Below are 24,877 nucleotides of genomic sequence, written 5' to 3'. Positions count from 1 at the left end.
TTTAATTTCCATTTAAAAGGACTCAATTAAAGATCGCTTGTCATAGAATATAGTTGGTCGCACCACTCCTACAAATGAGTCTTTGTTTGTTTAAAGTTCCAGAGTGTTCGAAACCCATCCATGGTTCTAGCAAAGCCAGAAAATCTTAATAAAAAAGCAATAAATTACATCGGCTTCTAAGACAGTTTATTCCCACTTTTTGTGGATGAAGAAAATATATAAAAATAGAGCTTCGCTCGCCGACTGAGCAAACTTCGAAACTGCAAAACCAATTGGCAGCTCAAAAGTGGCTGCTTATTTATTTACGTATGTGTTTTCTTTTTTTTCTGCCTTTTGTTTTTTGTTATTCTCTCGACTTTGCTAAAAAATAAACCTGTTTTTCACTGGCTCACGCATTTCGGCAACAACACCGCACAGCCGTATTTCTGTCCATTAAGCCGAAAAATAAGCAGCAAAATAGACAACAACGATCTGAGGTTACAAATTCTGTGGCTGCTGTTTCAGCAAAACTGAAGGCACGACCAGAGCCACAAAAGTTAAAGAGCTCTCCACAAAGATCTCAAGAGTCGAACGCCCCACTCAACTTAGCTCAACTCAACTCAACTGAACTGAACTAAACCGGAGCTCTTATCTTTTGGGCTCGCAAAAATATTATACCGATGTGTACTGTATGGCCAAGTGAGTGAGTGGCTTTTTGACCAACCGTCGGCCTTTCGGTGGGATTTCTTTTTCTTTTCAGCTTCTGTTTCTCCACATTTTGCCTTTGCCACTCTGTTCTACCTGTTGACTTGGCCGTTTTTATTACCAACTTGTCACACTGACTGAGTTTTCCCAACCTGTCTAGAAACTTTATGATGTGTCAAGAAGGTTTTACACTTTAGCTTAAACTCCCTTTGGCCAGATTATTGTCAATATATATAATGTATGTTTATGTTTAGATTTAAATCACAATTAAGTAAAAATAGGTATGTGGTGAGACCCAATTAGAAAGGTTTTTACCATAAGGCGACAAATTGAATACAAATCTGTTGGAATTTTCCATTAAAATTTCCGTAGGAAACTGCCTGCTTCATTCGGAAGCATATCGAATTAGATTTAATAGCTTTAAACTGACCTTAGACAGAGGACGCTTAGCTTAGATAACGATAAAAACAACCAATACCATAAAATATAAAAACTGTTTTAATTTTGGTAAGCATAGGTTTGTATGCTAATTTGCTATGCACGCCTCATATCGAAATTCCGCACTCCGAAGAAAGGAAAAATACAGAAAATATGGATCTACGAACCGAGATCAAAGATCAATTTGAAAATAGTTGTAGGTTTTATCATAGAACTGATTATTATTGAGGGCGTTTCCCATTAAACATTTTAGTATGGCGTTCTATTATCGCAGAAATAGAAAATTGAATATGTTTGCCTTAATTATCTATACCTCTTTCCACTCCAATATAAACTATTTATAAGACTGCGGCAAGGCTAGACCAATTTTAGGTCATTATAGTGCACTAAAAATGCCATAAAATGGATGAGGTACTCCCCAAACTTATAAAAGCAATCTACAAATTTGGTTTTGTAAGAGACACTTTTAGAATTTTGGTTATAAATTAAGTAACGCAGAATTTATCATTGATAATATTTTGGGAAATAACGGTCATTAAATTTATCAAGTATTTAAAAAGGAGCCCCACTATTTATGAAACCAATTTGTTTTGAATATTTTCATAATTAAGATTATCTGAGTTGTTCCAGATGCAGCCTAATTTTGAATAATAATACCTGCGATTGAAAACAACAGTTTGTGTGGTGATAATAATAGTGATTTAGGCCATGTAATTTGCACTCCGTTACGATTATCGACATTATTAAATATGGTAAATTCAATATTTGACAACCACACAGAAACAACCGTTTCCAAGCAGTGAATGAATGCATAGCTAAATGTATTAGTCGATTTTAAATTGGCTTTCTTAGCTGATCCCAATCGGATATGTTGATATATATTTCTTTTCAATATATCTTGTTTTACAACTCTGAATAGCTGTGTATCCCCACATATGTCGACTGCTGTTGTTCTGGTTGAGGTAAACAATTCTGTTAGCTTATTAATGGCCCTTCGCCTGGAACGTCTCAGTGCAAAAATCGAACGATACGGGGTATCAAGTGGGGTTTTAGCCAATATTATGGCAGGTCGTGACTTTCAGTCACTAATTTACTGAGACAAAACCAAACACAATACTCCTGCTTATGCAGTGTGTTTAGAGCGCACTTTAAAGGTACTATGTGTTCACGACGCCTGATTTGCCATAGTTTGCACAGAGAGTTTTGTCTAATCTTTGAGAACTTTAGGACTTGGGCTGGGCTGGGCTGGCATTAGCTGAGGTACTCGTTTGCCGAGGCTGAGTCGATTAGATAAGCAAATTTACAATGCCTTTGGGCCCAAATGTAAATTCTGTCTGACGGCGATAATATTGTTAATTGCCAGTTTGCGTTGTTTGGTCTCGGCTGTGCCTTGCTTTCCATTTGGTTTGGGTCGCTTGCGTGGAGGTGTGATTGCCAAATTCGACTGGCCAATCAATCAATGAATAGGTTTATTTCATTTCGAACAGCTTAGACGTCGATTTGCATACATAAACATTGAACTGGCACGAGTTTTGATCGTTGGGCACAACGTGGCTCTACGTTCTTTTATTTGGAAGCTATTGCACATCGTTAAAATTTTCTGCCTATTTTTTATATACATATAATATGAAATAAAGTTACAGGTAACTATTTCCATAAGAACGTTTTTTATCCAAAAAATACTTGTAAATTAATGTATTACTTAAGCTCTATTGAGTAACGTTGTTTTTAATGACACTGTACTGATAATAACTGGTTAACTTGCATTTACTCTTGGTTTCTATTTTTGAAATAAAATATAACTATTTAAAGTAATAAAGCGGAAAATGTTTAGATATAGGACTAAATACCACGTTGGAACTTAAAATCGCCCAAGATACTAAAAATAAGTTTTGGCTGTCTCGTACAATTACAAGTTCAATGACTATAATTACCCAGTCAACGATATCGATCAAGGTGTTCAAATGGACAACTGGACAGTTGGACGGACAGTCAGTCATCGACTAGACTCGCCAATGAATTATGATCGAGAACGTATGGTTCGAAAACCAGTTTTAGTCAGAAATCCTCTCTAAGGCGCAAATCTGAGTTTCGACCAAGTGGTGTTCTGGTAATTGGGAATAATTCTCCGAAGCCACAACACACACAAATTGAAATAACAATTGTGCAAATTATTTTAGATCCCGGGAAACCATCGCACAAATTAACCAAAAAAAATTCTCCCACATAGAGATTCTACGAGAAACCATTAAGTCGATGATTCAAACGAATTACACACTTAACTGTTCGGAGCTGCCCACAACGAACAGCAGAGCCATTTACATATATTCCTACTTAATTATTGCCTTAAGGCACCAATTGATTAACGAATTAAATATAGAAAACGCACACAGATCAAGTGGGGTGATGGCTTTTCTCGGGCGAGTTCAAGTGAATTTATTGCACTTTGTCAGCCCTGATAGAGTGCATAAATCAGCAAACATTACAGTCCGTGTGCGTTTGACACACAAACCATTCAATGTCAACAAGCCGAGACAGTGAAAATCGCCAAAGCGATTTTAAATCAATTTTCAGATACTCGTGGCGTGAATTTCCTCCCATACAATCCTAAATTAACGAAGTACTAAAAGTGCGTTAATCAAATACAATATCCAAGGTGTTAAAATTTGTTCTTTTAAACATCATACAATATTTGCTTACAACATCTTTACAAGTCTCGAAAGCTGAACTACATTTGACATATACGCAAATGACACATTTGTTGTTTTATTTTATATTCGATCTTAACGGTTTTCACAATTAGGAAATATCAAATATATTTGTTTTTAATCTGAAAAATTTTAATTTTAAATGGGAACCATATTTTTTACATCTGGCAATGCCTCAGATAGATGGAAAGGCCAAAAGAAGGGGGCGCGGGCGTTAGAGAGCAGCTGGCGATTTGTTTGAAAACAGTGAATTGTTTATGAGCTTTTCGCGAATACGCTCGAGTGGCTGAGAAACCTTTTCAACCTGCTAATGCTAACAAACTTGAACAGCGGCGGGAATCAATTAGCTGCTTGCAAGGCCTTAAAGTACGTATTTTCAGCGATTTTTATTCCTTGTTGTTTTTTGGAAGTAACGTGATAAATAAAACAACACAGCTGATGGGCTCTCTCCGCGCGAGAGTGAACTCCTCTCTTGCTCTCACTAACACAGCTGCTACTAAAATACTCAGCGGCCATTGAGAAAATAAAAGCAAAAAAGAAGCAACAAAAACGAAGCAAAATAAAAAAATGAAACACATTTCGCAACGCCCTGAGATTTTTAGGACTTCTCGTTTTTCCACAACAAAAATACAGCACACAATATAATAATAAAGTTAACAGTAACGACATTACACGATTTTGGGACTTTAGCTTCGGGAAAACTCACCTCTCTTTGATTTTTCGTTGGTTTATTGATACGAAGAGCGTGAACCGAAGAAGAGGGGAAGGTGTGGAAGAAAGAGCACAAGACTTTCACAAAAATAAAAACTGAATCTGAGCGCAAAAACAGCATTTATTTGCATTTGCTCTCCACTGGCTTTCGCTGCGCTTTCACCGCACTTTTCACGTTAGGGAAATTGTTTTTTCATTTGGCAGCAGTTGTTTTTCATCTGCTCACTTTCTTGGCTGTTTGATTTTCTTTGCCCATTCCATTTTTTTGGGCCATTGAGCAATATTTTTTGTCGAACACCAAACACACACACACGGGCTTGCGTTCGCGAGAGACACTCACACGTACACACCTATCGGTGCTTTGCGCCAGCTCTATTCTGCATTCTGCAGTTTTAAGCTGCACTGCGGATTTATGGCCAATTCTGGCGACTTCTTCGACTTGCCCAAGAAAAACAAGGCACAAATGCGATTTCGACTTCCCTGCTGTTTACACGCGCTTTGCTGCTTTCCCAACTGCTTCGCCCGCTCTCTCAATTGGAAATGAGTGCTGGTGAGAGCGAGAGCGTCGGCGCAGTGTGGCCTTTGATCGGTGCTGTGCGGGATTTTGGGTGAGCGCTGCGTGCGGCCACACTGCCGCCCAAACAGCTGTTCGAAGTTGGAAAACAACAAATTCTAGAAAATCTATTTTTAACTCCAATTTCTATTCTTACTTGATTCATTGCTCAAACTCTTTACATTCACAACAATGTTTTCATGTTTATTTCTGTCTTTTTTTAGAAGTGATCTTTTGTATAAAACAGTGCCTTTTAAAAGTATCCCTTTCTTATTTTTTACAATTTAATTATTTCATCAGTTTGTGGAAAATGCCAATAAGTTGCTAGTATATAAAATTAAATTTTACACAGAAAAATATAAATAAATGTCCAACTAGATCGAAATCGAAAGTAAATTTATATTTTGGCAAAAGGACTTAAAATTGGCAAAATGAAAGTGATGAAATTTTATAGGGTTTTTAAAAAAAGACATGAAAAAGGGCCCAGTGATTTGTTTAAAAGTTTAAATTTTGGCATTCTTAATATATTGAATGGAACAGCAAAGAAAAGAAATATGTATTCATTTAATAAATTGAATACAAATATTAACTAGTGAACTAAAAATTAAAATATTTGAAACAAAAGTCGTTCGATATTAATATTCATAAAATATTATTCATAAATATAAAATTACGACGAGGAAAACCGAAGTATGGGGCAAATTATTATGAATTTAAACAAGCAAATCAAACTCAAACAGAAATGTTAATAATAAAACCGAAACGTTCAAAATAAGATAATAAGATAATATTCTTAAAAATAAGATAATATAAAATGATTTGAAAAATCATTTGTAATTTGTGTAACAAGTTATGTTCAGATCTCAAATTACGGCTATCAAAAATGCAAGGCACTTTTAAATGACTCGGTTGGATTTTGGTGTTCAAGTCCGCAGATCTTCGCGTGAAACTCATTAAGTGGTCATTAAGTGCAGTCGACTGTGAATTTGGTTATGCCTAGAACAGTCCGCCAACTCCTTTATTTGGTCGGTGATTATTCAGGGTATTATGAAGCCTAGGAATTTAATTACTCAAAACAAGGAACCCAAAGCTAAAACAGAATCAAAAGAGGCAAACCCTGGTCGAGGCATAAATTGGACCCTTTTCATGTTGCGTTTGCCAAGTGAAAGATAACTAAATAGTAAAAGAAATCATGAAAACATAAAAGCTCTCAAACTCTTTAAATCTTTGTTTATATAATATTTGAATTTATTCCCGATAAAAAAAGTCCTTATCCTTTTGAAAAGTTTTTTCAATCATTTAGTTCCTTAAAAATAAGATAATATAAAATGATTTGAAAAATCATTTGTAATTAAATACAGTTGAAATAAGATTATTAGTTTATTGTATATTCTAAAATCTAAGATACATTAAAGAATAAAGACATATATTTTCGAAATAATTTTAACTTTTGTTTCATAAGGAACACAAATGGTTCTGGAAAACTTTAAGCCGCTATTTCTGCTGTCTTCTTTCAGTGCGGTGAAAATCACATCCTGGGAATCGAAACAAAGTCTTCATTCAGAGTGCTCCTCCCAGCAAATTGCAGCAATAAAATTGAAGAAATGTCCAATGGGACTGTGAAAAACGGACGGGCAAGTGGAAATGAAAATGGCAGGAGGACGGGAATGAGGAACCCACTGCCAGTCTGTTTGCTCCTGTCAACTTTCATTCGCAGCCGCCCGTTGATTACAGAGCCCCATTTCAGTCAAGTGCCCCCATATATTCCGCATTTTCCCCGCATTTCCCCCTTAATTCGAAGTCAAGCGGAATAACAACAGCAACACTTGCCGCAGGATTTTAGGGGAATGGCGTAAAAAAGTGGGTGGTCCAACCGGTCCTCTTGTTTTTGATGATGATGACTGCAGAAGCGATAATGATGCATCCCCTTCATTTTTCGCAGGCAAAAGTGTCGTCGAGTCCATAATGAGCAGAAGAAATTCGCGTGGCGCGATAAGTGACAAAAGGCCGGGAAATAGGAGATCGGGAGTGGTTATTATCCAAAAAGGGAGGCAGTGCATCCTAACTTCTGGCGGAGCAGTGGCATCATATGGCAAAACATCTGCAATTTCTCAACCTCTGTCAGAAACATTAAAGTTCAAGCGAATTTGAAATGAAAACACCAAATAAGGGAAAACAAGTTCTAATTGCATTTGATACTGTCTCCAACGGGAAATTCCAATCATATGCATGCATCATCATTTCGATACAATCGTATAAAGTGAACAAAAATATTAAAAAGTAATGTCGAGCCTTTAAAAATGTTCCATCCGAACAGACAAATTTATGCTGAAGTTAACCTTTTGATTGCCAAACTTCATGTCCTCACATGAAATCCGGTTATTTTGGAAATATCCCAAAAGCCCGAGCCAGTTATTTTTGTTAATCGACCCACGGGCCCTGTAATCCCGTTTTAAATTTTCCATAAACTTGAAACCCTAAGGCATCCTAGGGTCCTTTCAACGGAGTCAGTCACCTGATCAGGTTGTAAGCAGACTAAGCAATCAAAGGACACTGGTCGACAAAAGAAAGGACCTGCTCCTGGTCATCGTCCATTGGACGTTGGACGTGGGACATCGGCCATCCCATCAACACAACTAATCCCCGGCATTCACCGAATGATGGACACATCTGATGGATACTCCATACCCATCCCCGTCCCCGTCCCATGCACTCCGCACTTCATTTCCTCGGCAATCCCAGCCTCTCTGTTGTTTCACTTTTTCATGTCTGATTACGGCTCAAGGCGTACACTGCGAGAATAGGTCGCAGCCAGACAGTTGATTAATGTATTTGCGAATGTATTACTACCGACGTTGTTGCTAAATAATATTTCATTTAGATTAATATTTAATTTCGCATCTTAACTGAGCTATCTAACTTCCAGTTATAATTAAGGCAGTAATTTCGAAGCGTTTCAGTAACCACTACTCTGATGTGTTCGATGTGCTTTTGGCTTGGACAGATTCCGGAGATCCCCATCCGATGCTGTCCTCCTTCGCAAGGACTCTGTTTATCCCCGACAAAGAGGACGACGCACTGCCTGCTGATTGCAGCCGTTACCATTGAAAGATGCTGCGGAGCTTAGAACTCGGAGCTCCGGCCTCAGTGTTTATCTTCCGAGCGATTCCAGCTGCCTGCTCTTGGAGAGCTAAGCAAACAAGCCGTCGGGCAAAGGGTTCTGTCGTTTAAATAGCATCTTGACCGCCCAATGAATCATTCATTTGCCGCCGAATCCAATTATTGCGCATACGCCCTGCTGCACGGGCCTAAAACTTAAAGCTGGCGAGCAACAAAGGAAGACCCAATAGTCACATAAATAGGTGTCGCCTGCAACTGGAAAAATGGATTGGATGTCTAAATCGGAACCGAAATCTGGCAATGATTTATTATTCGACCACTTAATTGCATATGGATAATGACCTACAAATGGAAAATTCTGGCCTTTCATGGGGAATTATCGGGCAAAAGGGCATGTGAGTCTCTAATTATCGAGTTCATACGTCTGCAGCTGTTTACCCTTGTAAGGTTATTGAATAGTTAAATATTTATATACTCCTGCAGAGTTGAGGTATTCATAGTCTTCGAGTCATTTCAACTTCAATTCGTAGGGTAACTTTTTAAATTAGTGCCTAAATATATGTTCTTTATTGATTAGTGAAATAAATTTAACTGTATGCAATTCCAAGTCGAGTCGCATATGTATGAAAAGTATGCTTTTTCAACTAATACGAAAAAAATAGCAACATGAATTATTCGCTAATTGAATTCATGGCATTTATTTGAAATCACCGCGAGAGTTCTTTTAAATATTTCATGTTATGAAAAATTAACAACAGAAATAATTGGTAGAGGCCAAATCATAACAGGCTATATATTTGCAATTATTATTTATAATTGCTTCTTTACTCGCCAAATATTATTAATATTGTCATAATTATTAACACGAGCTCAAAACGTGTAGAGTAAGAGTAAACAATTTGAATGTGTTTTTATAGCAACTAGGCAAGCCATGAGTTCTAACTCAAATATTGACAATGAAGTTATAAAGTTTGTTAATTAAAAAAATTGCATTATGATAACGCAAGTGTCATGCCAAATGAATATTTTTGTGTAAATAAACGCATTTTAGGTTTGTGTGTTATTAATAATGTGGACTTCTTTAATGTTTCGACAGTTCCCTGCATTTCCCGAATAAACGCAAATATGCTATAGCAACACAGTTTTTTTAGCTTACACATAAGGTGCAACTATGTGAGTGTCAAAGGGTGTAAAAACAAAGCAAATAGGGTGGGCGGTGTGGTCGGAGATCAATAACATGTAATAGCACGTAACAAAGTCAGCGCTCGTCACGCGCGCTATGTAAAATCAGGCAAAAAAAAATAAAGCGAAAAAGAACAATAAATCGATTCGCCTTCAAAATGCGGGAGAAAAAATAAAAATATAAAGGACGAGGAGGAAATATGGAAGGGGTTTTTCGGGGTCGACTGCCACGGCAATAAAGTCAGAAATCACGCTGTGTGCATGCAAATCCCAAAAAGATTTCCACACGCCCCCAAAAAAATGTACCGTGAAAAAATTCATTTTTTGGCCACGAGCAGAAACAAACAAAAGGAAACAAGTTAACTAAGACAAGGAAGAGACAGGAGGAAAATCTCTTCAAAATCTGGGTGTGGGCGACGATAAATTCATATAAATCGCGTTAATTTAACCGCAAGCGCAGTTTAAACAACTCAAATGGCTGTAAAAGCTGCTCCCCTGCTATTCCCGCACCTAAGCTTGATAAAATGTCGCCGCAAAGCTCAAGACAAATAACATCCAGCAAGCCAGTCAGCCAGTCAGCCATCCAGCCACCTTGCCTCAAAGTTTTCCACCACGGAAAGGTGGCCAGGAGTGCGGAAAAAACGATTGGAATCTAGAGAAATTACGTTCTGAAATGTTTGCCACAATTTGTTGTGCTCCATAATGAGTTGCTTTGTATGCAAGGACAGACCTCCACCGTCTGAGCTTCAAATGGATGGAGTTCTGGGTGGCGCTTGGGCGGCCAAGAGGCCGTTTAAAGTTATCCGCTCGGATTCGCATTTTAATGCTTTTGCCTCAATAATCTGGTCAAGTGTCTGTCGGCTAGCGATTTTAATTGTTTGCAATTATTTCACCGATTAATTGCGTTTAATTGGGCCACCAGTAATTGCCTGCTAATGCTAGGCGATCATTCATAGATTTGTAACGCTTTCAAATGTTCACACCTCGGCAGTCAGTTGACTGCACTTCTGTAATTTGATACCTTTAAGGTAGTCACATTCTTATATAGTATGTATATGTAAAGAACGTTACGGCTTAATTTATTTATAAATCAGTGTGTTGTTTTTTTTTGAGCCAAAAATAAAGCTTTAGTAAAAATGTGGTTACTCTCATGCCCTAAATTACTATTCACAAAAAGGGAATTATTTATTATTGGTGGGGCATGGAATTGAAGCCAGACTTTTGGAGGCCAAGCTGGCAATCAGGCCGAAAGTCCCGACTTGGCCTCAACTTTCCTTTGATGGCTCATTTGAAGCTACGAGAGCCAAGGGATTATTGTGTCCTTGCTCATTTAAGTTTGCCTTTAAAAGTTTTGCTCCATTCGCTGCTAAAAAAGTTGAATATAAACTTTGCTAAGGCTTCGCTGGCGCGGCCTTTCCCTCATTATAACCGATTCTCGTAGAGTAATGGGTACATAAGGTTGGTTCGAAAGGGTAATGTAACAGCGTTTTAATATATATTCTTGATCAGGAAAAGCCGACTCCATCTATCCCTGGCGTTCTGCCTCTCTATGCCAGCAACAAGCCCCTATAACCCCAAAATCTCTTAAAAGACACTTGCTTAAACTTGTCTCTAGAAGTAGTTATGAGGTTAAGGCTTGCTTACCAACATACATCACTCTTCACTGAGCTCAGAACATTTATTTTAAAGTTATGAGCACTTAATGCGACCCCCGCTAGGTGGACCCAGTGTGCATTCTTGGAAATGTCTCCATTTCCTTTGTACTTGGTACTTTTTTAGATGAGTAACAGGTATCTGAAAGTCGAAAGTTTCTTTTCTTTTTTTCTCACATATCTTTTTAAGGCGCGACCCAACAACCCTGAAAAAAAGGGTGGAAAAGAAGTCCCCCGGCGACATAAATGTTAATTGTTGTTGGTCATGACATAAAAACCACCATAAGAATGGCCAGCACAGCCAAATGACATTGCTGGCAAAACACAATTTTTGCTATGAATAAAGTGGGTTGGAATGGGAAACAACTTTGGCAGGCTTTTGCTAATGAACTAGCAAGGATATGAGGCGATTTGAACGTCAACTGAAATCAAGAAGAGTGAAAAGGATTGGGCCACGTTTCTGCAGAAGGCCTAATTAAAGCGACAACTGAAATCCGCAACAAAACACACCTTCAAACTTCCAAATACCCGTATATACATTTGTATGTACATGTACATATGTATGTATAAATAACAAGGTCAAATGGTAGAAAATGCGACCGAAATATTTACGGCTGAATGAACTGCTCCTTTTAGTTGGCCAGAATTCGTAACCGACTCAAATTTAAAATCCAATCAAGGGAAAGTAATGCTCACTTTATTGAACTCAAAAATGAAAACTCAAAACTTGCTTAAATGAAAAGTCGTTGGTGGAACCGATTTTAAATTTACTTTTACGCAACTTGTCCTTCATTTATTTATTTTGCAGCAGATTTTTTCTACATTGTTGAGTTTAATTAAAGTTTTTGCATTTGCACAACATTTTCAGTGCCTTGAATATTTTTGTATGGCTGCTATGTATTATTTTTATTTGGCTAAATATTTCAAAGACCATCATAAAAATAAATGGCATCTATTATATTATATTAAAAGAACCAAACATTTTAGCTTCTCATGAGTTGACATTATCGAAATGACATCCCGAAAATAAGTACCACATGTCATTTTAAACAGAAAAAAAGCGGATCCAGTGAAGCGAAGACTAAAACAAAACCGAATCAATGACAAAAGTAAACAAATGAAAACCCAGTGGAAGCCTTACATGAAAACCCATTAATCTTGGCTCTGACGCAATTCGCACACAGGTGAAAAGCAGGTGGGGAAGGGAGCCAGGGGCCATGGGCCATATGGAAGATTAGCCACATTGTTGTGCAATGGCCATCAAAAGGCGACCAGGAACACAGGAGATGATGGCGTCAGTTTCCTTTTAGTCCTTGTTCACCTGTGGCTTTCACCTTTCTCCTCGCAATATTTAATGCGATTTAATGCATGTATTAGAAGAGTGACTGCCATGACTTATAACATCAACTTCGAATGAGAAGACGTTTCTTTCTTTAGGTGTTTCCATTCCTATCATATAAATCCAATTGTTGCAGCGTTATTTTAAATCAATAAGCAATTTATAAGAATACTTTACGATAAGGAAACCGCAAAAAAATTGAGACGAGATAAGAAATTATCGGGCATCTGTTTTGGATCTAAGTATGATTGAGAAATATTCACAATTAATTATAGAAGTAATATTGTTAAAAGCACGACAGATTTAATAAAATTTAATAATTTTTGAACTTTAATATCAACGTGCTGCCTTTATTGGATATAATTCGATTTAAACATTCTGTTTATAGTGAAATTTATTCAATGGATCTCATACAAATCTGCGAAAATCCATCATGCATTGGATGAATACGAAAACATTTGTATTACTTAGTTATAATGCCACCCCTCTCGTGCTGCAACTTTTGTTCAGCTCCCGAAATTATTTGTTTTTGCCTTTTCACTGGAGGATGAGCTCGACTGACAAAACACTCCCATAACGATGGGTGGAGCGAATGAAATTTAAAACCGAGACGCCTTTTTAATGCATGTGTACTGTGCACGTCTTCCTTAGTGGAATTAAATTAATGACAAACAATTCCTCATTGTCTTTCGCTGGTGCGTACTTAGTACGCGCCGGAAATGTATCCATATCCGCTTGAAATTTTTCCATTGTTTTCTTGCTGCACAGAAACTCGTTGTAGCGGCGATAAAGAGGGCCTAATGCACTCGAAAAACAAAATCCGATGAATATTTAAAATAAAAGGTTTTTTTTAACGTTATAGCTGCATATTTGAGAACAAGGGTTTTCGAAAAACATTTTATTATAATATAAAACAATTTTATATCAAATACCCCTTACACGTCGAAATAAATCATGTATTCAAATTTTCGGTGTGCCAAATTATGAAGATAAAAGCATGTTTTTAAGAGTGTAGAAGCCATAGGAAAGGGTGGCAATGTAGGAACAACAAGGTCTGGGACAAACAACAAATCGCCCTTAAGTGGCGGCAGTGAAGCTCCGCTAACTGCGAGCGACAAACTGTCGAAGGACCGCCATTAGGCCAACACTTGGCCAGGACATGGGATCGCACATTAGCAGTCGTAAAACTTATGACCAGGGCCATTTCTAACTATTAGCCATTATAGGCAGCTGTGCTTGCATATATCCACAGCCATCGTGTCCTACGAAATCTCTTTAATTTGCAACATTGGTTGTGAGTGGGCAAACCAATGTGAAAACAAGAGAGAACGCTATAGTCGAGTTCCCCGACTATCTGATACCCGTTACTCAGCTAGTGGAAGGGAGAAGGAGAGTCTTAAACACAATTTTTGGCGGTTTGTAGGCGTTATAGTGGGCGTGGCAGAAAGTTTTTTGACAAATCAGTAGAAATTTACAAGACCAATATAAAAATGAAAAAATATCAAAACATTTTTCAAAAGTGTGGGCGTAGCAGCTTTGGGCGGTTTGAGGGCGTTAGAGTGGGCGTGGCAAAAAGTTTTTTGGCAAATCGATAGAAATTTACAAGACTAATACAAAAATGAAAAAATTTCAAAACATTTTTCAAAAGTGTGGGCGTGGCAGTTTTGGGCGGTTTGTGAGCGTTAGAGTGGGCGTGGCAACATGAATCGACAAACTTGCGCTGCTTCTATGTCTCTGGAGTCTGTATGCTTAATCTCAACTTTCTAGCTTTTGTAGTTCCTGAGATCTCGACGTTCATACGGACGGACAGACGGACAGACGGACAGACGGACAGACGGACGGACAGACGGACATGGCCAGATCGACTCGGCTATTGATCCTGATCAAAAATATATATACTTTATATGGTCGGAAACGCTTCCTTCTGCCTGTTACATACTTTTCAACGAATCTAGTATACCCTTTTACTCTACGAGTAACGGGTATAATTACGAATAATCTGTAAAAAATTATGTACAAATGTGATTCCCAGTAAGTATTCCCGGTACTCGTTTAGTAAAAGGACATACTAGATTATGTAACAGCAGCCAAATCATACGACCATAGTAAAGCTTTTTAACTAGGGTGTAATTAAAGTTCCTAGATTATGTAACAAGACGAAGTGTTTATAGGACGTTATATATTAAATTTTTGTAGGATGTTTCAGATTTTAAGTGACTTACTATATTAGCTGTTGATAAAAGCAGAAGGTTTATGGTAACTTGAACCAAAGACATTAGAATAACATTATTATAATGTCTTTGCTGGAACAGAGCAAAGATGAGTACACGTTGTACAAGGTATAACCCAAATCTATACTATATTTTCCTGTCAATTTTACAGAACAGAATACTTCCGATTCATTTCAGAACGGAACCATATACATTCACTCCGACAAGAGGCTCAAGCCCAAAGAGGAATTCTGTTTCTATCCCCATCAGATTTATTCGGACTTCCCAGAAACCATAAGGATTGTTTTGTGGTCATCGATAGCGATAACAGGAGCTTATGAGCGTAAGCCAATTTTTAATTCTCAAAGTTTTTTAGTCACATCAGTTTCGCTTATATGCTATATCCTCACAATGGGCATTTATCTTTTAGTAAAAAAAACTACGAAATGTCTTTGGAAAGTGCCTGGTGAGTTGCATATTCTGCATCTTTCTTACCTACCTTATCTGGCTTATAGATGAGTTAAGATTGATGGATGACTTCTGCTCACTTGCAGGTTAGTGGTTTAAAATATTCAATTTCATTCTAATTAATTTAAATGACACTAAATTTATGATCTACAGGTTATATCTCTTACTTTTTTGACTTTGTCTCTTCTGTTTGGGTCTCTGTAACTAGCTTTTGTTTATGGAAGAAAATCACATCAGTCGATCGCCAAGAACATCGCCATCAGTTTCTGTTTTACAGTATCTTTGTCTTGGGTATATCTGCTATTCCACTAGGTATAATCTTATGGATGAATCAACTTTGGGAAGAGGATCTCCAGAAATGGAACTGGTTACCCTTAGTAGGCTTCAGTAGATGCTCGGTGGAGGGTACGTCTCTATGCCAGGAGCCATTTTAAAGTTTTAACCTATCACTCCTTTTAATTGCAATTCACAGTCTTTAAGTGGTCTTCCTGGATTAATTACCTGGGGCCTTCTATGTCTTCTTGTACCATTAATATTATTATGTTCGTTCTGACCATCAAATACATTAAAAAAACGAAAAGAGAAATCAATAAGTTAAGGCATCGACCAAAATGGAAACAAAATGTGCCTTACCGTCGATTTTCATAAGTAAGTTCTTTAACCTTGGAGCTTATGATCCTTTTATATAATTATCACATCTTCCCATCTCAGGAACCTATTATATCTTCGGATTTTCGCCAGTATGGGTGGATCTTGTATACTGTTTTTCCTTTCGATGCTAAAATTGAATACCCACTTTTGGAATACTTTCGTAATATTTAGCCGACAGTTCCATTGTGGTTTTGGTACCTTTATATGTGTGCTGCTTATTTTTAAGCGCAGCACTTATCGCCTGCTCATAAATAATTAAGCTTTCTTCAAATGAAAATATCTTTTAATAGTATTATATTTCAATCTTCGATCTGGCCATGTCCGTCTGTATTTGTCTGTTGCCTGAGAATATCGTGTAAACGTTTCAAAAGCTAATTTTCGAAGTTGTATATAAACCTTTGGTTTTATATAGACTAAAGATTTTAAAAACAAGAATATGATTTTTTAAGTCTGTTTGACAGGGTTAGTTTTTGAATTTCGAAAAGATTTTAGTTTATCGACGACAAAAAAACCCCCCCAGAAAAAAATGTTTGGTTTGTTGACTTTAGACTAAAGTTGCGGCACGCATCACTTACACAAGTTATTGTAAAAGTTTTTCAAATACAATATTCATTTTTGAGAAATAAAATTTTTTTATTACCACAAGCCTTACTATAAACACATATTATTATATTATATAAAAAAATTATATAATATTATATACAAAATAATATAATATTACATAAAAAATTATATTATATTATATAACAAGAGAGAACGCTATAGTCGAGTTCCCCGACTATCTGATACCCGTTACTCAGCTAGTGTAAGTGCGAAGGACAGTTTTTGGCTGTTTGTGGGCGTTAGAGTGGGCGTGGCCAAAAGTTTTTTGGCGAATAGATAGAAATTTACAAGACTAATACAAAAATGAAAAAATATCAAAACATTTTTCAAAAGTGTGGGCGTGGCAGCTTTGGGCGGTTTGTGGGCGTTAGAGTGGGCGTGGCAAAAAGTTTTTTTGCAAATCGATAGAAATTTTCAAGACCAATACAAAAATGAAAAAATATTAAAACATTTTTCAAAAGTGTGGGCGTGGCCGTTTTGGGCGGTTTGTGGGCGTTAGAGTGGGCGTGGCAGCATGATTTGACAAACTTGCGCTGCGTCTATGTCCCTGTCTGTCCGTATGAACGTAGAGATCTCAGGAACTACAAAAGCTAGAAAGTTAAGATTAAGCGTACAGACTCCATGGACATAGACGCAGCGCAAGATTGTCGAATCATGCTTCCACGCCCACAAACCGCCCAAAGCTGCCACGCCTACACTTTTGAAAAATGTTTTGAAATTTTTTTTATTTTTGTATTGGTGTTGTAAATTTCTATTGATTTGTCAAAAAACGTTTTGCCACGCCCACTCTAACGCCCACAAACCGTCAAAGACTGTCAGTGTTGAAGACCTCCTTCGCACTTTCACTTGCTGAGTAACGGGTATCAGATAGTCGGGGAACTCGACTATAGCGTTCTCTCTTGTTCAATATCGGCTTACGTCATTAGGTAATTTTACCAAACATGTTTACCTACTACAAGACCTTGGGCCAAATAAACTGCACTGTGCCTGTGTAACAATAATAATAATTCTAAATTATGTATGTATGTTGTATATGATGATTGTCAGGCTGACATTCCTTGGGTATTTGAATGTATATGTCAGACGTTGAGAAACTTATTTTATGAAACAAGAAAATTCGGGTTTCTCATCGCAACACCTCCAGGCTGCCGAACTTCCTGTCCTTCCGATCTGAGATCCCTTACATCAACATACCTTTCAGCGGTTGCTTATGGTGGCTATCACGACGTGCAACTTAGTTGCCTCACACTGGGGCAACTGCGATGAACTTTTAGATATATTAACTTCAATTAGAACATAAAAATAACTTTTCACTACCGGTAGACTAGCATCACTACCGGTAATAAGTTTCCTGATCACTGCTCTAAAGTCGGGTTGCCTAGCCATTTTGCTGAGGTTAAGTTTTGGCTCTGTGGATATGTTTTTAAACACACGTGGTTGGATATAACTTCTGGTAAAAAGTTGTCCACTCAAAATTTGCACAACGGCGATTCTTGAATATTAGCAGAAAATGATCGTTTGAAGTACGACTCTTCTTCCAGGCTAATATAACTAATAACAAGAGAGAACGCTATAGTCGAGTTCCCCGACTATCTGATACCCGTTACTCAGCTAGTGGAAGGGAAAAGGAGAGTCTTAAACACAGTTTTTGGCGGTTTGTAGGCGTTATAGTGGGCGTGGCAGAACGTTTCTTGGCAAATCGATAGAAATTCACAAGACCAATATAAAAATGAAAAAATATCAAAACATTTTTCAAAAGTGTGGGCGTATCAGCTTTGGGCGGTTTGAGGGCGTTAGAGTGCGCGTGGCAAAAAGTTTTTTGGTAAATCGATAGAAAATTACAAGACTAATACAAAAGTGAAAAAATTTCAAAACATTTTTCAAAAGTGTGGGCGTGGCAGTTTTGGGCGGTTTGTGGGCGTTAGAGTGGGCGTGGCAACATGAATCGACAAACTTGCGCTGCTTCTGTGTCTCTGGAGTCTGTATGCTTAATCTCAACTTTCTAGCTTTTGTAGTTCCTGAGATCTCGACGTTCATACGGACAGACGGACAGACAGACGGACGGACAGACGGACATGGCCAGATCGACTCGGCTATTGATCCTGATCAAGAATATATATACTTTATATGGTCGGAAACGCTTCCTTCTGCCTGTTACATACTTTTCAACGAATCTAGTATACCCTTTTACTCTACTCTACTCTACTCTATTCATAAAGCGTCATTATAGTTTGGTTATCCACGCAGAACGTTTCCTCCTCCTAAATGCAGCTTAAATTGTTTTGTACATTTCTTGTTTTAAGCTTGGCAAAATTCGGAGCGGTTCATACAAACTCCAATGATACGGAAGCAAAATCATGTGTAAGATGTGATAAAAATTGTAACGATGACGACGATCTCTCGCTCTGCATTCGGATTTGTTGCCCTCGTAAAAATATGATGGCCAATGGCGGCTGTAATTTTGAGGAGCAACTTTTCCGAACAAAACTTAATTTAAGCATAAAACTCGATGACAATTCAACAGAGGCCCTATATTTCAACAACCAAACCCTGCTTACAACGCCGTTTTGGGATATAGATGAAATGATCGGTCTGAGCAGAGATGAGTACACGTTGTACAAGGTATAACCCAGATCTATGCTATATTTTCTGTCTATGAGACAGAACAGAATAATTCCGATTATTTTCAGAACGGAACCATATATATTCACTCCGACAAGAGGCTCAAGTCCAAAGAGGAATACTGTTTCTATCCCCATCAGATTTATTCGGACTTCCCAGAAACCATATGGATTCTTTTACACGAGTGGTCATTATTAAAGATACCAGGAACTTATGAGCGTAAGGGCATGTCTAAAAAGAACACTTTCCTTTATCTCTCAGAGTTTATTTAGTCACATCAGTTTCGCTTATATGCTATATCATCCCAATGGGCATTTATCTTTTAGTAAAAAAACTACGAAATGTCTTTGGAAAGTGTCTGGTGAGTTGCATATTCTGCATCTTTCTTACCTACCTTATCTGGCTTATAGATGAGTTAAGATTGATGGATGACTTCTGCTCACTTTCAGGTTAGTGGTTTAAAATATTCAATTTCATTCTAATTAATTTAAATGACACTGAATTTAAGATCTACAGGTTATATCTCGTACTTCTTTGATTTTGCCACTTATCTTTGGCTCTGTGTAATTAGCTTTTGTTTATGGAAGAAAATCACATCGGTCGATCACCAAGAACATCGCCATCAGTTCCTGTTTTACAGTATCTTTGTCTGGGGAATATCTTGTTTACCACTAGGTATAATTATATTGATGGATCATCTTTGGAAAGAGGATCTCCAGAAATGGAACTGGTTCCCCCTTGTAGGCTTTTTTTTGTGCTCGGTGGAACGTACGTCTCTATGGTAGAAGTCGCTTTAAAGCGTTACAATTTCTTACCTTTTAACTTCAATTCACAGTTTATAAGTGGTCTTCGTGGGCTTATTATCAGGGTCTTTTTCGGATCCTATGTGCGATGAATATTATTATGTTCGATCTGACTATCAAACACATTAAAAAAACGAAAAAAGAGATATCTAAATTTACACATCGACCAGATCGGACCCCAGCTTGCCTTACTGTCGATTTTCAAAAGTAAGTCCTTAAACTTGGAGCTTATGATCTGTTAATAAAATTACTACATAATTATACCCGTTACTCGTAGAGTAAAAGGGTATACTAGATTCGTTGAAAAGTATATAACAGGCAGAAGGAAGCGTTTCCGACCATATAAAGTATATATATTCTTGATCAGGATCAGTAGCCGAGTCGATCTGGCCATGTCCGTCTGTCCGTCCGTCTGTCTGTCCGTCTGTCCGTATGAACGTCGAGATCTCAGGAACTACAAAAGCTAGAAAGTTGAGATTAAGTATACAGACTCCAGGGATATAGACGCAGCGCAAGTTTGTCAATTCAGGTTGCCACGCCCACTCTAACGCCCACAAACCGCCCAAAACTGCCACGCCCACATTTTTGAAAAATGTTTTAATATTTTTCATTTTTGTATTGGTCTTGTAAATTTCTATCGATTTGCAAAAAAAACTTTTTGCCACGCCCACTCTAACGCCCACAAACCGCCCAAAGCTGCCACGCCCACACTTTTGAAAAATGTTTTGATATTTTTTCATATTTGTATTAGTCTTGTAAATTTCTATCTATTTGCCAAAAAACTTTTGGCCACGCCCACTCTAACGCCCACAAACCGCCCAAACTTTTGAAAAATGTTTGGATATTTTTTCATTTTTGTATTAGTCTTGTAAATTTCTATCTATTTGCCAAAAAACTTTTGGCCACGCCCACTCTAACGCCCACAAACCGCCAAAAACTGTCCTTCGCACTTACACTAGCTGAGTAACGGGTATCAGATAGTCGGGGAACTCGACTATAGCGTTCTCTCTTGTTTCATTCAAGGATGATTTCATATATGCGGATATTCACCATTATGGGCGTGTCTTGGGCTCTATTACTCGTTGTGATGGTAGAATTCAAAGCCAACATTTGGAATATTTTTGTTGTACTAATCCGAGTGCTCCATCGGGGATTAGGTATCTTAATATGTTGTGCTGCTTATTTTTAATGATATGCGCTAAATGTTATTACAATGACAGGCCTACGAAATAGTTTTGCTTTGTAAAGTACAAATAAATTAACTAAAGTTTGCAAGGAAGCTGTTGTTTCACTTATTTTCATAACACTTCCTTTAAAATTAAAGACACGTGTAACCGCTCTAAAGGTTTTACACTCACATTTTATGTCCTTAGTGAAAAGCTGGACACTTCTCACCGGTTACATATGCTCCCACATCGAAAAACACTTGAAAGCAATTTACTTTTATCATTGACCAAAAATATCAAGAACCACGAAAAATTGTGATAAAAGCCAATTTCCTTTTTCACTTTATGAGGGGAACTACCTTTAGAGTCTGCAGTCGCTTTCTCTACGCGATCTATACTGCAGATACACAAACAACTGATGCGGGAACACTCGAGATCAACAGGAAGAAGATGCTGCTGGCCACTTTCTCAGACGAAGTTTGCGTACTATTTAGCTCGCCCAGAGAACGCGAGTCTGCTGACGTTATTTAACAGTATGTAGAGCTATTTAAGGAATGGGCCAAAAGGTGGAACCTGTCATAGCAACCACTTGCATGTGCGATTCAGAACAAGTCGCTAAGAGCCATTACCGGCTGCGAATGGTACGTGAGTAACAAGACTCTGCACAGAGATCTTGGCATACATACGGTGGAAGATCAGATCTCCCGTTCCAGCCGGTACAACGAAGACGGATGTCGCACAGTAAGGCGATTGAAAAGGAGACAAAATCTCTTTAATTTAACCTAAAGAACTACAATTATAATGTACTAAATTTATATATACATATATAAAACTTGGAGACAATGACGCAGCCCAATTTTGTTGACCCATGTTGCCACGCCCACTCTAACGCCCTCGAGCCGCCCCTTTTTTTATTTTTTGGCTATCGATATGCAAAATGAATGTAAAAAATTTCTAGTTGCACCTCCACTAGCTGGGTAACTGGTATTTGATAGTCGAGGATCTGGACTAGAGAGTTTTTTCTTGTTTTGAAATATTATCGCATTTCCAATTATCGGATAGATTTGTAAAGCTTTTTAAACATACAAGTATTAATACATATATACAACGAGTGTACTAAGATTGTGTCCCTTAGGGAACATGCATATCAGCTCGAGCTTTCTGTTCAAAAAATTTAATTTGAAATAAAGCTATATAAATTATACAAATTATTCATAGAGCGTCAATATAGTTTGGTTATCCACGCAGAACGTTTCCTGTCCTCAAATGAAACTTAAATTGCTTGGGACATTTCTTGTATTAAGCTTGGCAAAATTCGGAACGGTTTATACAGACTCTAATTATACCGAAGCGAAATCATGTGTAAAATGTGATAACAATTGTAACGATGACGACGATCTCTCGCTCTGCATTCGGATTTGTTGCCCTCGTAAAAATACTTTGGCCAATGGCGGCTGTAATTTTGAGGAGCAACTTTTCCGAACAAAACTTAATTTAAGCATAAAACTCGATGACAATTCAACAGAGGCCCTATATTTCAACAACCAAACCCTGCTTACAACGCCGTTTTGGGATATAGATGAAATGATCGGTCTGAGCAGAGATGAGTACACGTTGTACAAGGTATAACCCAGATCTATGCTATATTTTCTGTCTATGAGACAGAACAGAATAATTCCGATTATTTTCAGAACGGAACCATATATATTCACTCCGACAAGAGGCTCAAGACCAAAGAGGAATACTGTTTCTATCCCCATCAGATTTATTCGGACTTCCCAGAAACCATATGGATTGTTTTACACGAGTGGTCATCGATAGTGATACCAGGAGCTTACGTGCGTAAGGCAATGTCTATAAAGAAAACTTTCCTTTAACTCTCGAGATTTTTTTAGTCACATCAGCTTCGCTTATATGCTATATCATCACGATCGGCATTTATCTTTTCGTAAAAGAACTACGAAATGTCTTTGGAATGTGCATAATTAGTTGCATATTCAGCATATTTAATATGTACCTTATTTGGCTTATAGATAAATTAAGATGGATTGATGACATTTGCTCACTGGCAGGTTAGTGGCCTTAAATATTCTAAGAAATAATGGAAATTATTGGAAATTATACTGATTTTATGTTCCGCAGGTTATATTTGGTACTTTTTTGATGTTGCCGCTTTTGTTTGGTTCTCCGTAACTAGCTTTTGTTTATGGAAGAAAATCACATCGGTCAAGCGCCAAGAACATCGCCATCAGTTTCTGTTTTGCAGTATCTTTGTCTGGGGCATATCTGCTATCCCAGGCGGTATCATCTTAATAATAAATCAACTTTGGGAAGAGGATCTCCAGAAATGGAACTGGTTGCCCTTAGTAGGCTTCAGTAGATGCACGGTGGAGGGTACGTCTCTATGCAAGAAGTATTAAAATTTTTTACCTTTTAAGTTAAATTCACAGTTTATAGGTGGTCTTCGTGGACTTATTATCGGGGACCTTTTATCATCCTTAGTGCGATTAATATTATTATGTTTGTTCTGACTATCAAACACATTACAAAAACGAAAAGAGAAATCAATAACTTAACAAAACGACAAAATGGGACCACACGTTGCCTTACCGTCGATTTTCAAAAGTAAGTCCTGAAACTTGTAGCTTATGATCCTTTAATAAAATTCCTACATCTTCCCATCCCAGGGCCATATCGAATCTGCGGATCTTCGCCATTATGGGCGGATCTTGGATACTGTTCCTTGTTTCAATGCAACAATTTAATAAAAACGTATGGAAAATTGTCGTCGTACTAATTCAATGGTTCCATTTTGGTTTTGGTATCGTCATATGTGTGTTGCTTATTTTTAAGCGCAGCACCTATCGCCTGCTCTTTAATAAGTAAGTTCTCCTCAAATTCTATATAATTCTTATAATGTGAAACCATTTCGGGACAACAACCTTGTTATTATACCCGTTACTCGTAGAGTAAAAGGGTATACTAGATTCGTTGAAAAGTATGTAACAGACAGAAGGAAGGGTTTCCGACCATATAAAGTATATATATTCTTGATCAAGACCAATAGCCGAGTCGATATGACCATGTCCGTCTGTCCGTCTGTCTGTCCGTCCGTATGAACGCTGTGATCTCAGGAACTACAAGAGCTAGAAAGTTGAGATTAAGCATACAGACTCCAGAGACATAGAGCCAGCGCAAGTTTATCGATTCATGTTGCCACGCCCACTCTAACGCCCACAAACCGCCCAAAGCTGCCACGCCCACACTTTTGAAAAATGTTTTGATATTTTTTCATTTTTGTATTGGTCTTGTAAATTGCTATCGATTTGCAAAAAAACTTTTTGCCACGCCCACTCTAACGCCCACAAACCGCCCAAAGTTGCTACGCCCACACTTTTGAAAAATGTTTTGATATTTTTGCCAAAAAACTTTCTGCCACGCCCACTATAACGCCTACAAACCGCCAAAAACTGTGTTTAAGACTCTCCTTCTCCCTTCCACTAGCTGAGTAACGGGTATCAGATAGTCGGGGAACTCGACTATAGCGTTCTCTCTTGTATTTTTATTTAAAATATTAACGGTTTATAAATTTTCTATAAATTTGAATTTTGAGAAAATCTATCTATGTCATTTAAGTTGTTAATAGTCAATAATCTATTGATAAGGTCCCGGTTCGGAAACGGTATACGAAAAAAGCATTGATTTCAGTATAAAATTCACACGTATGTACATTGGATGGTAAATATACATTTTTAGCATTCCGCAAGCCAATTGGCATTAGTTAAAATACTATATAAATAAACTGTGTACACTCACATCTGATCCATGTACACTTGTAATGTACACTTTCAAAAGAATTGGAATATGTCTGAGATATTATAAGTGGATGAAAACTGTAAAATAATAAAATTAAAATTGAACGAATGAACAGAGGAATCAACTTTTAAGTGGACAATCGTTGATAACG

General features: G+C 37.6%; 3 protein-coding genes, 1 long non-coding RNA gene and 1 pseudogene across 4 annotated transcripts in view; 4 read left to right on the top strand and 1 right to left on the bottom strand.

Moving 5' to 3' along the window:
• The window catches only part of LOC120444626, a 44,290-nt gene extending 39,169 nt beyond the window's left edge, over positions 1-5,121 (bottom strand). The window contains exon 1 of the mRNA XM_039624434.2: positions 4,537-5,121. The gene's annotated coding sequence lies outside the window, so the exon portion shown is untranslated. The remainder of the gene's footprint in view (positions 1-4,536) is intronic.
• On the top strand, positions 3,761-7,250 carry LOC120444632. Its single transcript, XR_005615681.1, has 3 exons — positions 3,761-4,196; positions 6,612-6,954; positions 7,037-7,250. It is a non-coding gene; the product is annotated as an uncharacterized LOC120444632 (long non-coding RNA).
• A 7,431-nt stretch (positions 7,251-14,681) lies between these two features.
• Positions 14,682-16,095, top strand: LOC120444791 (annotated as a pseudogene).
• Positions 16,096-18,564: 2,469 nt separating this feature from the next.
• Positions 18,565-20,933, top strand: LOC120444790 (probable G-protein coupled receptor Mth-like 12). Its single transcript, XM_039624739.1, has 6 exons — positions 18,565-18,941; positions 19,010-19,160; positions 19,214-19,390; positions 19,458-19,709; positions 19,777-19,951; positions 20,768-20,933. The coding sequence occupies exons 1-6, from the start codon at positions 18,585-18,587 to the stop codon at positions 20,931-20,933; spliced, it is 1,278 nt and encodes a 425-aa protein (XP_039480673.1). The 5' UTR covers positions 18,565-18,584.
• Positions 20,934-22,176: 1,243 nt separating this feature from the next.
• LOC120444627 (probable G-protein coupled receptor Mth-like 12) lies at positions 22,177-23,796 on the top strand. The gene is made up of 6 exons (XM_039624435.1): positions 22,177-22,533; positions 22,602-22,752; positions 22,806-22,982; positions 23,053-23,304; positions 23,361-23,535; positions 23,598-23,796. The coding sequence occupies exons 1-6, from the start codon at positions 22,177-22,179 to the stop codon at positions 23,794-23,796; spliced, it is 1,311 nt and encodes a 436-aa protein (XP_039480369.1).
• The last annotated feature ends 1,081 nt before the right edge of the window (positions 23,797-24,877 follow it).

Source organism: Drosophila santomea, chromosome 2R, assembly GCF_016746245.2.
Source record: "Drosophila santomea strain STO CAGO 1482 chromosome 2R, Prin_Dsan_1.1, whole genome shotgun sequence".
Taxonomy (NCBI): Eukaryota; Metazoa; Arthropoda; class Insecta; order Diptera; family Drosophilidae; genus Drosophila; species Drosophila santomea.
This window is presented reverse-complemented; position numbering and strand designations above follow the sequence as displayed.